Source organism: Mastigoproctus giganteus, chromosome 10 (assembly GCF_048544385.1).
Source record: "Mastigoproctus giganteus isolate SK-2022 chromosome 10, ASM4854438v1, whole genome shotgun sequence".
Taxonomy (NCBI): Eukaryota; Metazoa; Arthropoda; class Arachnida; order Uropygi; family Thelyphonidae; genus Mastigoproctus; species Mastigoproctus giganteus.
In genome coordinates, this window is record NC_143584.1 from 155664185 (window position 1) to 155677397 (window position 13213).

Consider the following 13213-nt stretch of genomic DNA (forward strand, 5'->3'; position numbering starts at 1 on the left):
CTCTCGTTAACGGACATCTCTCTACAACGGACATTTTCAAATTCCCCAACTCACCTCCATTGGTTTTAACGTGTTTGCAGCTTCTGTCTAGCGGACATTCTCTGTAATGGACGCGGACAGGCAATCTGCACTGTTTCGTTTAGATTAGCACTTAATTTGATCTCCCCATAACGGACAGCGGGCGAGCTCACGGCCCTTTTTCTAGGAACGTTTCTTCCACGTATTGCCTCAATCGTGTGTTTATTTTCTATTTCCAATTCTCTGAATTTTATCAAGGTTTACGTCGCGGTTCTAAACCCTTTTTCAAGAATTTTAAGGCACGTGTAAAACTTCTGATGAATTCGGTGTGTGCGGGGGAGGGGATTTTGTCGACCTTTCGTCTTTTCAGTTTCAGTTTTCAGTTTTGTTCAGTGTCGTGTGAAGTGCACAATGTCTTCTCGTAAACATTTAACTTTAAAAGATAAAGTCGAACTCATTAATGCATATGATCGGCAAAAAAAGTGTTCGCAATCTCGCTGCAAAATTCAAAATCGGGAAGACGCAGGTAAGCGACATCCTAAAGGGAAAAAAATGAACTGCTCAAACAATTTTGACAACACGTAAATGATCAGGTTCAAAAATCATTCCCGAAAACTGTTGGATTTCAAATTTGTCGCGCACGTGCTAAAAAAATTCCCATTAATGGGCCTATTTATTAGGGAAAAGGCTTTGGAGGTTGCGAAATCTATGGGAGTAAATGAGTTCAAAGCTTCTGTGGGATGGCTAGACAAGTTCAAAACTCGGCATAAAATTTCTTGGAAAACCGTAAGTGGTGAAGGTGGATCTGTTGATACTAGGGTTGTAACAGAGTGGACCGTCAAATTGGAAGATTTATGTCGTGATTTTGAAGCTAAGGATATTTGCAACTGCGACGAAACAGGGTTGTTTTTTTAAAGCTCTTCCTGAAAAAACAATGAGTCTTAAAAACGAAAAGTGCCAGGGCGGAAAAATTTCTAAGTAACGCTTGACTGTACTATTGCGTACAAATATGCTGGGAGACTTTGAACAACCTCTTGTTATAGGAAACCCACAAACTCCTTGTTGTTTCAAGGGCATAAAGTTGAATCTTTTGGATGTTGACTGGAAGTCTAATAAAAAAAGCGTGGATGAGAAGAGATATGATGAGCGAATGGATAAGTCACTTTAACCAAAACATGATTCGTCAAAACAGAAAAATTATTCTTTTCATGGATAATGCTGCATCTCACCCGCACATTGAATTGTCCAACATTCAAATCGTTTTTCTGCCACCAAACACATCTGCAGAGTGTCAGCCCTTGGATCAAAGGATAATAAAAAATTTTAAACTTCACTACAGAAAACGTGTTTTAAGACATCTCATTGCAAACATGAACGATGTAACATGTGCGAGTGACCTTGCAAAGAAAATCAGCATTCTAGATGCTGATTCAATGGATTTCCTCTTCAGTAAACACAATGAGAAAACAAACTGTCGTGAACTGTTTTGTAAAGTCTGGCTTCTCAAACGCAAAAATTGAAGTTGTGAACAGCAATGTGGAGCACCAAGAAGAACAAGAACTTCAACATCTATTGATAATGTACGATACTTCAGCTACAAGTGACCCTGGCTACAAAGATATAGACTCGAACCTCACTACTTAAGATGGTGCTCTAGATATCAACGACATTATCATCGATATTTTTCTAGAAGTTCCTCATGATGATGGAGAAATGGAAGGAGGTCATTCTGTCGAAGAACATATTAACGACGAACCACCGATGAAAATAGAAGAAGCGCTCATACAAATCAATCGTTTAAAAATGTTTTTCGCCGCTGAAGAAGATACTGAAGGACTTTTGATGGTTTCTTCACTTCAAACAAATGTTGAAAACAAAATTATCAGCCGGAAGAAGGTGCAGAAGAAAATAAGTGATTACTGTATGTATTTTTCTTAAGATAAAGTCATAATATGCATAGCACAATTGTATGTATATTATTTACAAAAAAATATTGTGCAAAATCTGTATATAATTTAATTTAATTTTACATTAAATGTTTAATGATTTTACTTTATCTCTTGTGTATGTAATTGTATATTATTTACAAAAATATTGTTCAAAATCTGTATATATTTTAATTTAATTTTACATTAAACGTTTAACGATTTTTCTTTCTTTCTTTTTTTTTTTTCTCCCTCAGACTTCTTGTTAGCGGACACTTCTCTCTAATGGACACATTTTCGTTCCCCATGGCTGTCCGTTAAAGGGAAGTTTCACTGTATTTCATGATTATGATCATACATTATAGAGATATATGTGAAGAGAAATGCAACAGAGCAAAATGCAGAGAGAGAGAGAGAGAGAGAGAGAGAGAGAGAGAGAGAGAGAGAGAGAGAGAGAGAGAGAGAGAATGTGAGAGTGTGGGGGGACTAATGGGAAATTTGGGATACCATATTGTGATATATTTACATGCACATTGAATGAACAATGCTACCATGAGCAGGCTGGAAGGATCTTGGTTGATTACACTTTACCAGTATTTTACAGTGAATATACACAACCATTACAGTACTGAATATAACTTTATTGCATATACAGGCATACCTCGAATAACGAATAGGATGCGTTCCATGAAATTACTTCGTTAAGCGAAACTTCGTTTTCAGAGGTAAAAATACTATGGCCAGAATAGGGATACGTTCCTACGTAAAGAAAATGAAAAGCTTTTTTTTCGAACAAAGAAAAGTTTTATTAAATAAACAGTCAACTTACATACAAAGTGAAATCACATTTTAAAATTGATTGCTTATGCTTTTTTTCTCTTTCATTTAACAATTGCCTATACGGAGTTATTGCATTTAACACTGATCGTAACAATAACACTTCTTCCTAAATCAGGATCATTTTCACTAAAAAAATTTAAAACGTTTTCAATGTCATTTAAGCACCTTTTTAAATCTTTGGTTGTTAACACTTTTTCGGCAGGAACTTTAACTTCGTCTTCATTATCTTTGTCTTCGTTGCTAACAAGGTTTTCTAAATCTTCCACTGAAAGACCATCATCTTCTGCATTCAATAAATTCCTAACATCCTCTTCATCGACATTTTCGAAACCTATTGATTGAGCCATCTGGATAACTTCATTTCTAATTTCTTGGATGTTATTTTCTTCTTCTAGTACAACTTCTGGCCATATTTTGCGCCAAACTCCATTTAAGCATTTCTTAGTGACTTCTTTCCAAGAACTATCAATGCTTTCAATTGCGTTTTTAATGGTTTAGTTTTTCCAAAAAGTTTTAACTGTCATTTCCTCTTTATCGTCTAGTTCAGTTAAACTGCTTAATGTTCGACGCAGATAATAAGCTTTACATGATGCTTTTACTCCCTGATCCAATGGTTGAATCAGGGAAGTTGTGTTTGCTGGAAGAAACACAACTTTGACAGGAATGCATGTGTCCAACGTGTTAAGATCAGTAGGATGTCTCGGAGCATTGTCTAACAACAAAAGAGCTTTTTCTTCAAACTTGTTTTTTTTTGACAATACCGTTTTACTTCAGGACAAAAGTGGTTAACAAACCAATCAGTAAATAACTCCTTGGTAACCCACGCTTTTCTGTTTGCTTTCCATATTACAGGTAAATTCATTTTTATGTTACCTTTTAACGCCCTCGGATTTTCTGAATGGTAAACTAATAACAATTTTAATTTATAATCGCCAGAGGCATTTGATCCAAAGAGTAACGTTAAACGGTCTTTGGCTGCTTTGAACCCAGCAGCTGATTTTTCTTCAATAGAAATGAAGCTTTTTGTTGGTAGCCGTTTCCAGAACAAACCGCTTTCGTCAACATTGAACACCAAATTTGGAAAATTTTCACGTTCAATTATTTCCTTTAGTTTTTTTGGAAACTTATTTGCAGCTTCTCCTGTTAATTTTACACTATGAATCCTGGCCCGTTTTTTTTAAATTTCTCGAACCAACCACGAGAAGCCCCAAAGGTTTCCGTAATTTCTTCAGTTTGTTTAGATTTCAGGTGATTAAACTGGAATATTTTTTTTTATGTTAAATGGGGCTTGAAATTGCCGACTTCGTTATATCGAAGCTTCGTTATCAGAGGTAACGTTAACCGAGGTATGCCTGTACTATACTTATACTATAATAAATTTTACAAATCTTTAATTATACTTGTAGTACTGCATATAATATTAGCATAAAAATGTATTATAAACACTTGGCTCTGGTCATGCCTTGTAAGTTCATGCATAGCCTCATCAGCCATTGATTGCAGTGAGAAAGTTTTTTTGTTGTGACAATGTGGGTTATTGACAGTGTATGCTATGGTATCATGTTAAGTAGTTGAAAACATATTTTTAAAGAAATTTAAATCTGGGTAGCGTATATTACTCTACAGTGATTCCTAGATTTATGAACTTTCGATCTTACAAACAAGAATTTTTAACACCAAAAATTATTTATTTATGAACTTTTGCCCAGGTCAACATTGCCTTTTGAAATAAAAATGATTGGTCACAATGTGCTTTCAACATTTATATATTTAACATATATGGAATATATACATATATAATGCAGTACTGAATTTTTTTTTAGTTAAATGAATGTTAATACTATAGTTTTCTCTATTTTCTTGTTTCTTCTAACACAGAAAATTATTTTCCTGTTATTTTATCGCACGATGTAGGTAATATACAGTATTTATGAAATAAAGTATGATTTTAAATACAGACTGCATCAATGATGCGATAACAAAAATGCAAAAAAAAAAATAATAAAATAATAAAGTAAATAAAAAATTTTGTACTCTTCCTCACATTTTCTCATTATGTTCTTATGTATATAGGAAAAAATTACTCCTGATTTTACAGACCTTTGATTTATGAATCACATCTTGGAAATGCATTGTACTTGTAAATCAGAAAATTACTGTATAAGCTAGAGAAAAGTAAACTCATGTAACACACTAATTAGGTTGCAAATATAATTAGTTTTAAGCATGTCATTTTTAAATGAGAGTACATGACCACATATGTAACTTTTTAAGTATACATCTTGCTTAAGGTTAAAATGTTAAAATGTTTGTTCATTTTTTTTTTTTTAAACAGAAGCAGAAAATGAACAAGGACTAACCCATATTATAGTACTGTGCAGAGGTCATATTTTTACCTTTGAAGTTGTTGATGAAGATGGTGAACCTCTTACATATCCCGAACTTAAACAGCAATTACAGTTTATTGACCAATGGTGTCAAAGTAACCCGAAAGGACCAGGTGTCGGTTGTCTTACAACTACAGATAGAACATCTTGGGCAAAAGTAAGTAATATAAAACTATACTTTTTTTAAAATCTGTATACAATAAAAGCTCGGCTATTTAGCATCCATCCATCCATCCATCCATCTGGAAAGCTCATGCAACCAGCATATTTGAAAAATAACATGATTTAGTCACTATTTAAATATATTGACACAGTCAACCTACCTAATTATTTGCATTTTACATCCTAACAGATTTTCTTTGTGACTTTGGCACATTACAATCGCTTCCATTGGTAGGTCTTTATTCATTGCACAATACTGTAATTATTCACAATTAAACAAGCAGTTCGTCGTCATACAATATGGTCATAAAATATTGGGAGGGGGAAAGAGAGAGAGAGAGAGAGAGAGAGAGAGAGAGAGAGAGCGAGAGAGAGAGAGAGAGAGAGAGAGAGGCTAGCAAATCTCTCTTTGATAATTGGCTAATGAGAAATGTAAAAAAAAGTGTTCCCACAGATGTGGTTATGAAAATCTGGCAGCAATACAGAATTTATTAAACTGTCTTGTGAAAATTCTTTATTTCTTTTTCTGTTTTTCAGGGCCAGTTTATTTATAAATGAGTTTTATTTCCACAGCCTTTATAGAAAGACATTGCTGTGTTTTAGAAAGTATATTTATATGGTCATATCCATAACCCATCCTTCTGTTATGGCATCCAAAAGAGAACAGGAAAACTGAAAAATGGAGACATGGTTTGCTGACTTTAAAACAGGAACTGGATTTGACTAGAAAAAGGTGAACATAATATACTTATGGAGGAGTATAATCGTGTCTATTAACCTTCTTGCCTTAGCTCTTGGCTTGTGTTGATCCTCCATTAAGGAGGAACATACAAATAGGGAGCCAAGTTTAGCTGTATTTTCTTTGTTATATATTTTATCCCAATTCTTCTAAAAAGCTCTTTATTCCGCAGTAATTCTCTTTCTCAAATAAAACCCTTACCCTTATCCACCAGTATCTCATTTGTCATTGTCAGCTTTGGGAAACTATGGTCACTTGCCACTAACAGTTCCAGTAGCATCATACTTGGATTGCTAGTCATGATCAAATCAAGGATATTATGCCCCTTGTACTCTCCTTGATATGTTGTTATAGATAACAGCCATTGAGTATATATCAAGTTGATTCAAAAGAATTACCATTACCACACAAGTCGTTGCTAGTTCATGGCATCTAATCAGTGAATGGTAAGTTGAAATTTCCCATAACAAGGTGCACAGACTTTTATTGCATTAGTATTAGTATTAGTAACGGCCGCATGGTGCAAGAAAGCCTATGGCTTATGCTGCACCAGCCAAAAAAAAAAAAAAAAAAAAATCCGAACAAAATGATAAAAACAAAAAAAATAAATAAAATAAAATAAATAACTAAATAATAATAATTAATAAAAAAAAAAAAAAAGGAAATTAAACCTATCATCCTATACGCTTCCCTTACCCGAAAGTACTATCCAGATGACCTTTGAATTTCCCCAAACTATCGGCCTCTACCACCCATGAAGGCAACTTATCATGCAGTATGTAATATCGTTATCATGCAGTATGTAACGCTCCCTCACTCTCACCTCTCCCACTTTCCTTTGCCATCTGTCTCACACCCACACAACCTCTGTTCTCCTGAAATTGTTCTGAATCAGGTATGATCTTACTGCATTCAGACAATTCTTGATCAGGAGCATAACCCCCCCCCTCTCCCCTCCATTTCTGCCTGTCCTACCTTTATGCATTGCATGTTCATGAAACTCATCATCCCCTGTGTCAGGATGACACCAAGTCTCAGTTAATCCAGTTATATTAGCATCTGTAGGCTAATCAGCAGCTCAAATTCATCCATTTTATTGATAATATATAAAAAGTTTAAACTTTGTATTTGCTTTCACTTCTTTAATAGATTCCTTGTAATTATCAAAGCATGTTATGCCATTGCTAACCTGTCATACATTTTTATCATCACATTCTTTTATGTACATGTATTTAACTGATGAGTGATCATCTGTGAACCTTTGAGATCACACCTCAGTAACATTAACAAGGATCCTTGCACCTGCTCTGGTCAAATGCATGCCATCCCTATAAAATAAATTTCTTCTACAAACTAAAGCAGGCCGTGCTGGTAAAAATTTGAAAAAAAGTTTGACTTTCCTTTGTTCATTAAATCAAAAGTATAGAATTTTACAAAACACAAACCCTAAACAAGTTCCAAATATTAAGCAAGTTGGCTGTATTTGGAATTGTTTGCTGAATTCTGGCTTTGTGTCTAACAGTATCTGAACAGGCTAATATGTAGTACCTGAGTAGCTCCCCATCAGACTTTTTGTAGGACAAATTAAGTTAGAGATCACTTTAGGCTCAAAGACTGAATTCAATAAATAATTCTGAAACAGCCATTTGACTTAGTCTTTTTGCATTTTCTTTTTTGTAAAATTCAATTCTGTTGAATAATCTACTAAACACGTAAAAGTGTTTCATACTTTATTAATTATATTATACCACTTAATGACCTTCTCTCTCTCTCAATAATACATTCTGCACTTTGTATTTACTGTGCTATACTGTATGGCAGGGATCCGCAACCTTTTTTGAGTGAAGAGCCATTTTTGATCTAATTTTAAAAAAAAAAAAAAAAAAAAATCCGAACAGTGCACCTCAACTCAAGCTGGGATGAGGGGGGGGAGTTTTTAAGAAATGGAATAGAGTGGAAGGTGTTTTATTAAAAAAATCTATTTTTTGAAATATATATTTATACTGTAAAAACGTACAAACATCCAGTTAGGTACGAATTAATGTGACTTTAGCTGCTGAATTTCTTGAGAGAGTCTATCAACATCAGGCAAGTATGCCATAATTTTCATCTTTAAAGATGCTGAGAGACTTGCATTGTTCAGACGGTTTCTTGATTTATTTTTAATATAGTTCACGTTCAAAAATATTTGTTTACAGAAATACATCACTTGTCGTACGTATATGGGCTAAAAGTTAGAGCTGCAGTTACATGTTCAAAGAACCTCATGCAGCTTGCTGACCCCTGCTGTATGGTATGAATAAAGTAATGCTTATATTAAAGAATACAACACAAGATTATTAAAAAAAACCTTCCCATTAAATCATCAATTTTTTGCCTGTGTTGGCCATAATCTGCATTTATCTTTGAAATGCACTTATCTTCATTTCAAAAGAAGAGGCTAAGGATTAATTTAAGAATGATACTTTCCCACGTGACTTAATTTTCATAGTTTATTGGTAGAGCACTCAAAATACAACCTCTGAATAGAATTTCAGATTCCAAACTAGGAATTAGTAATGCTTCAGAATTATTATGTTTTGAAATCCTGTAATTGAATCAGTGGCATTATTCAAATTCAGTTGTATTAGAAAGTGTTATTCTTTAATTAATTAATGCCTACTTTAATAAACATGTAATGACCTCCTTCAATCAACACATTAGTTTTATTAATATATTATAAATATTAACTAGGGGACTTTGCCCCTGCTCGCTTTGCTCACTAACCCTTGTGCATGCTTTCCTACATAAAATGTAGAGTTATGATGGAGTAAGTCAAATCTTTTCTACGTAAAAGACACACCTGTCGAAATGCACTGATTGATATCTAATCAGGAAATGACCTATGTAATTATTTACCTATGCATTTGTAGTGGCGTGATTGCCCCTCCCACTTGTACCACATGACCCACATCTCTCTTCTCCTGTTGGCTACCCCATCACACGGCATTCTCAAGGTGGAATAAATATTACTATGTAATTATTTACCTGCGTTTACATAGGTCACTTAGGAAAAGGCCTTTTGGTTCAGGTTCTGTAATGCATGAGGAGTATTGTTGCATCTGAAAGAGCAGGACTAAAATATTTACAAAATACTAAACTATTTACAAATATGCAAACTATATTGGGTCCCTTCATCAGCTGACATTACAATGGAACATCAAATGATGCCAAGTGTGGTCATGTATTAGACAGTGAAACATGTGCACGAGGTTGGTGAACGTTATGGAGGCAGTTGTCTTTCAATGACGACAACAATGTAATTTACCTGCACATTTGTAGTGACATAATTGCCCCACCCTCTTCTCCCATTGGCTCGAATAAATATCACTAGGTTGAAAACTTTTTAATGTATAGATAAATATATACTAATAATGGTATAGTTATTGTAAAATTAGTTTCATTACTTGTTGGTTATGCCTCATATTTATGTTTTACAGTTTAAGTAGAAATTTGTTTTCTTGTTTAAAGATATTTTGATTATTTCAGAATAGAGAACATTTATTATCTATCCATCCAGAAAATGAAAATTACTTGGAACAGATTGAAACTTCTTTGACTGTTCTTTCACTTGACGATAATGATGCATACTCACAAATAGATGTAAGTTAAAGTTTATGTAAATATATTATCTGTATAAAGTATATATTTTATATGAACACACATGCATGTACATGACCAAACACGTGTACACAAAACATCCAGGAAGTTGCATAAATAGCACTCTTGTCTCTGCCTTCTGAAAGTAATTATAAATATAGTCTTATGTTATTGTTTGTGGCAAAGATACATTTACTATAGCTTCTGCCAGTGTCATTATAGCTAAGAATATCTAAAAGTATATTACTATGAAAAAAGTTATATAAAGCAGCACCATATTATAATATTATAGGCACTTAATTTTTGTCTGATCACAGAATTCTCTAAAATGCTAAAACAACGTCATTTTATTTGGGTATTTTCATGAACATCACTGAATTAGAGATACAATTAAAGGGAAAAAAATGCAAGTCTTAAGCTAGTCTTAAGACCTGCATTTCCCACTCTTGGAAGTTCTGGAAAGTAAATTTTGAAATCAGTGAAAGCTGAAGCATTGTATTGCCCTATTATTTGTGCATCTGCAAATTGATGTGTCTAGGAACAAAAGTCACATGGATCCATATATGGCAATTACAGGAGTTGCAAGACATGTGAGATTCCATGTTTTGCCAAAAAAAACCCTGCACAAGTAACAATAAATGCAGTAGTACATTATCATGGCGAAGCAACCAGTCTTTGGAGTTCAACTTTTCTGGACTTCTTCTAAGAACTGTATCACGAAAGCATCTCAACTTTGATATAGCACTCTTTATTAATTGCTTGTTCCTGTGGACCGTATTTGTGGTGGATAACACTTCATAATCAACAAATGCTAGGAACATGGCCTTTGGTTTTCTGTGCACTTGCTCTGCTTTCTTGGGTCAGTGGAAAGGTCAGTCAAAAGGTCCAGGTTAGCTTGTCAGTGTTTGTGGGGTCTTTCTTGTGTCATTTCCCATCCATGTGATATTTGCGTCACTATTGTTTATAGAGTCATTTCTCATTGATTCGACTTTAGATCCACTTCAGGGTTTTGTTTTGCCTTGATCCTCGGAGACCATTCGGTTCCAGGCGTCTTCTGTGGGATGATTGCTTTCGAGGTTTGTTCATTTCTTTATTGTGTTAGTGGTTGGTTGTGGTTCGCTGCGATAAGAGCTCTCCGTCTTGTGAACAGGGCCAGTGCATGGTTTGAGAAAGCCTGATATTCCTCCCTGGTATCCAAGATGCGGTGCTCCTGGCCATATGGTAGGTACTGTATTTTGGTAATGAATGCACTGCGGAGGTTGTTGTAGAGCTGGCAATCATGCATGAGGTGCTGCCAGCTCTCCAGCCCCCTGCAGTTGCACGTAGGATCTTCCTGTATTCCGAGTAGGGATAGCTTTGCATTCAAAGCTCCATGTCCTGTGAAAAGGTATGTTACTTGTAGGCCCGAGGAGAACCAGGGTGGGGAGTTTGGAAAAACCCGGCCAATGTTGGGCAGAAACTTTCTGGTGATGTTGCCTTTTTGCGAGGCCTCCAAGACGTGGCCTGGCCATTGCCTTATACAAAGGGATAATCACTTCCTTTTCGCTACTAGCAAAATTCCTGTATATCATTGACAATATCCCATGACCTGCTCTGGCAGCCTATCTGCATTGCTCAGAAAACTTCTTATCTGACTACACAATTACTCCCAGATCTTTTTTATTTTCTACCACGCTAAGTGTAGTACCCTGCATTTGTCAATGTTAAACTTCAGTTACCACTTCTCAGCCCATTTGCCAAAATTTTCTAGATCCTATTGCAGTAGCACACTGCCATTACTGTTGTTAACAACCCTGCCAATCTTTGAATATCTACAAAATTTTACATTAAGCTTGATATATCTTCATCAATATCATTGATAAATATACAAAACAATTGGCCCAACCCCGAATCCAGAGGGACAACATTAATAACATTAGTCCACAAAGAGCAGTATCCATTAATTACCACTCTTTGTCTTTTCCTGCTCAACTACCCTTTTATCCATTGTAGCAACTTACCCTTAATACCACACTGCTCCAATTTGTACAGTAGTCTTCCATTCGCATCAGTGTCAAAAGCTTTCCCGAAATCCAAGTATATGATATCAAAATTATTTTTTGCATCCAGTTCCTTTCTAACCACATCATAGTATCCAATCAAATTTGTCAGGCAAGACTTTCCCTTAACAAACCCATGCTGTGTCTGAATTACTACTGCAGTCTTGTCTAGATGATCCTGCAGTGCATCTTTAACAAGTGACTCCATTATTTTCCCTGGAACAGAAGTTACACTAACTGGTCTGTAATTACTTGTCACCCTTAAATCTCCTCTGTGAATTGGAGATACATTTGCACATCTCCAGTCCGTGGGATTTCCCGAGTCCAATGATGCTCTCATAATTATGGCTAATGGTTTGCTTACTTCCTTTCCTGCCTCCTTTAATATAACTAGAGAGATCCCATCCACCCCAGGTGCCTTTCTTATGTTTAACTTCAACAATTTCTCCTCCACTTTTCTCAGTTATTACAAAATCATTAAGCATCCTGTTATAGTTTGATAAACTTCTGACATTTTCCTCCCGTAATAACTCCTAATGTGTGAATTTAGATGCAAAATATGCATTCAGATTATCAGCTATCTGAGCAGGATCATTAACAGTTGAACTATTGATATCAAGTGGGCCAATCTGATTCATCCCCTTCCTTCTAGAGTTTATATAAGTAAAGAAATCCTTGCTGTTTTTCTTAGCATCCTTTGCCCAAGATTTCTCGTAATCTGCCTTTGCTTGCCTAACTTCCTTTGTGACTTGATTACAGACTAGCTTACATCTTCCATAGGCTTCTGTGTCACCTGATAATTTATATGATCCCATGCATTTTTCTTCTCTGCCACAAGTCTCGTTAGTTCATCTGGCATCCATTTAGGCCTAAACCATGAACAGTATTTCATAATCAGTACGAAAAGCCTAGTAGCTTCCACGATTAGTTTCTTGAATGCTTCCCACTTAGAATTTGCTGTTGATGACATCATCAGTTGGTTCCCCTGTACAGGATTTAAAAATTGTATGAGACAACTGTAGTCACCTTTACGGAAGCAGAAACACTTCCCTTTACCCCTGATGGTAATTATATCTTTAAGTAAATCCCACATCAGTACACTGTGATCACTGCCACCTAGTGGTTCCTTATCAAGAGTATTACCCTCTCTGATTGCCTCTGAAACATGCTGCTGCAGAAAACAATCATCCAATAAATCCACAAAAGTCTTGCCAGCAAGTGACCAACTCACAAGTTCCAGTCAATATCTGGGAAGTTAAAATCCCCCATTATAACACAATCTGATTTGCTTGCCCATTCTATTTCTTTGTACAATTGTTCATTAGAGTCATTAGGCCTATAACACACCCTACCCTTAATTTTGCTTTCCCAGTGCTTATGTCACACCAAACTGACTCAGCCTTTCGCTGTCCATCTATGTCAATTGGATGCACTTCCTTAGATTTTATGTTTTTCTTATTTAAC

At 35.3% G+C, this 13213-nt stretch overlaps 1 protein-coding gene across 2 annotated transcripts in view; it reads left to right on the forward strand.

Moving 5' to 3' along the window:
- Positions 1–13213, forward strand: part of CROT (Carnitine O-octanoyltransferase) — a 196704-nt gene that overhangs the window by 116206 nt on the left and 67285 nt on the right. For both annotated transcript variants that reach the window (XM_090384007.1, XM_090384008.1), the window contains exons 6-7: positions 5119–5327; positions 9600–9713. In XM_090384007.1, the coding sequence (XP_090240133.1) occupies positions 5119–5327; positions 9600–9713 (323 nt within the window). The remainder of the gene's footprint in view (positions 1–5118; positions 5328–9599; positions 9714–13213) is intronic.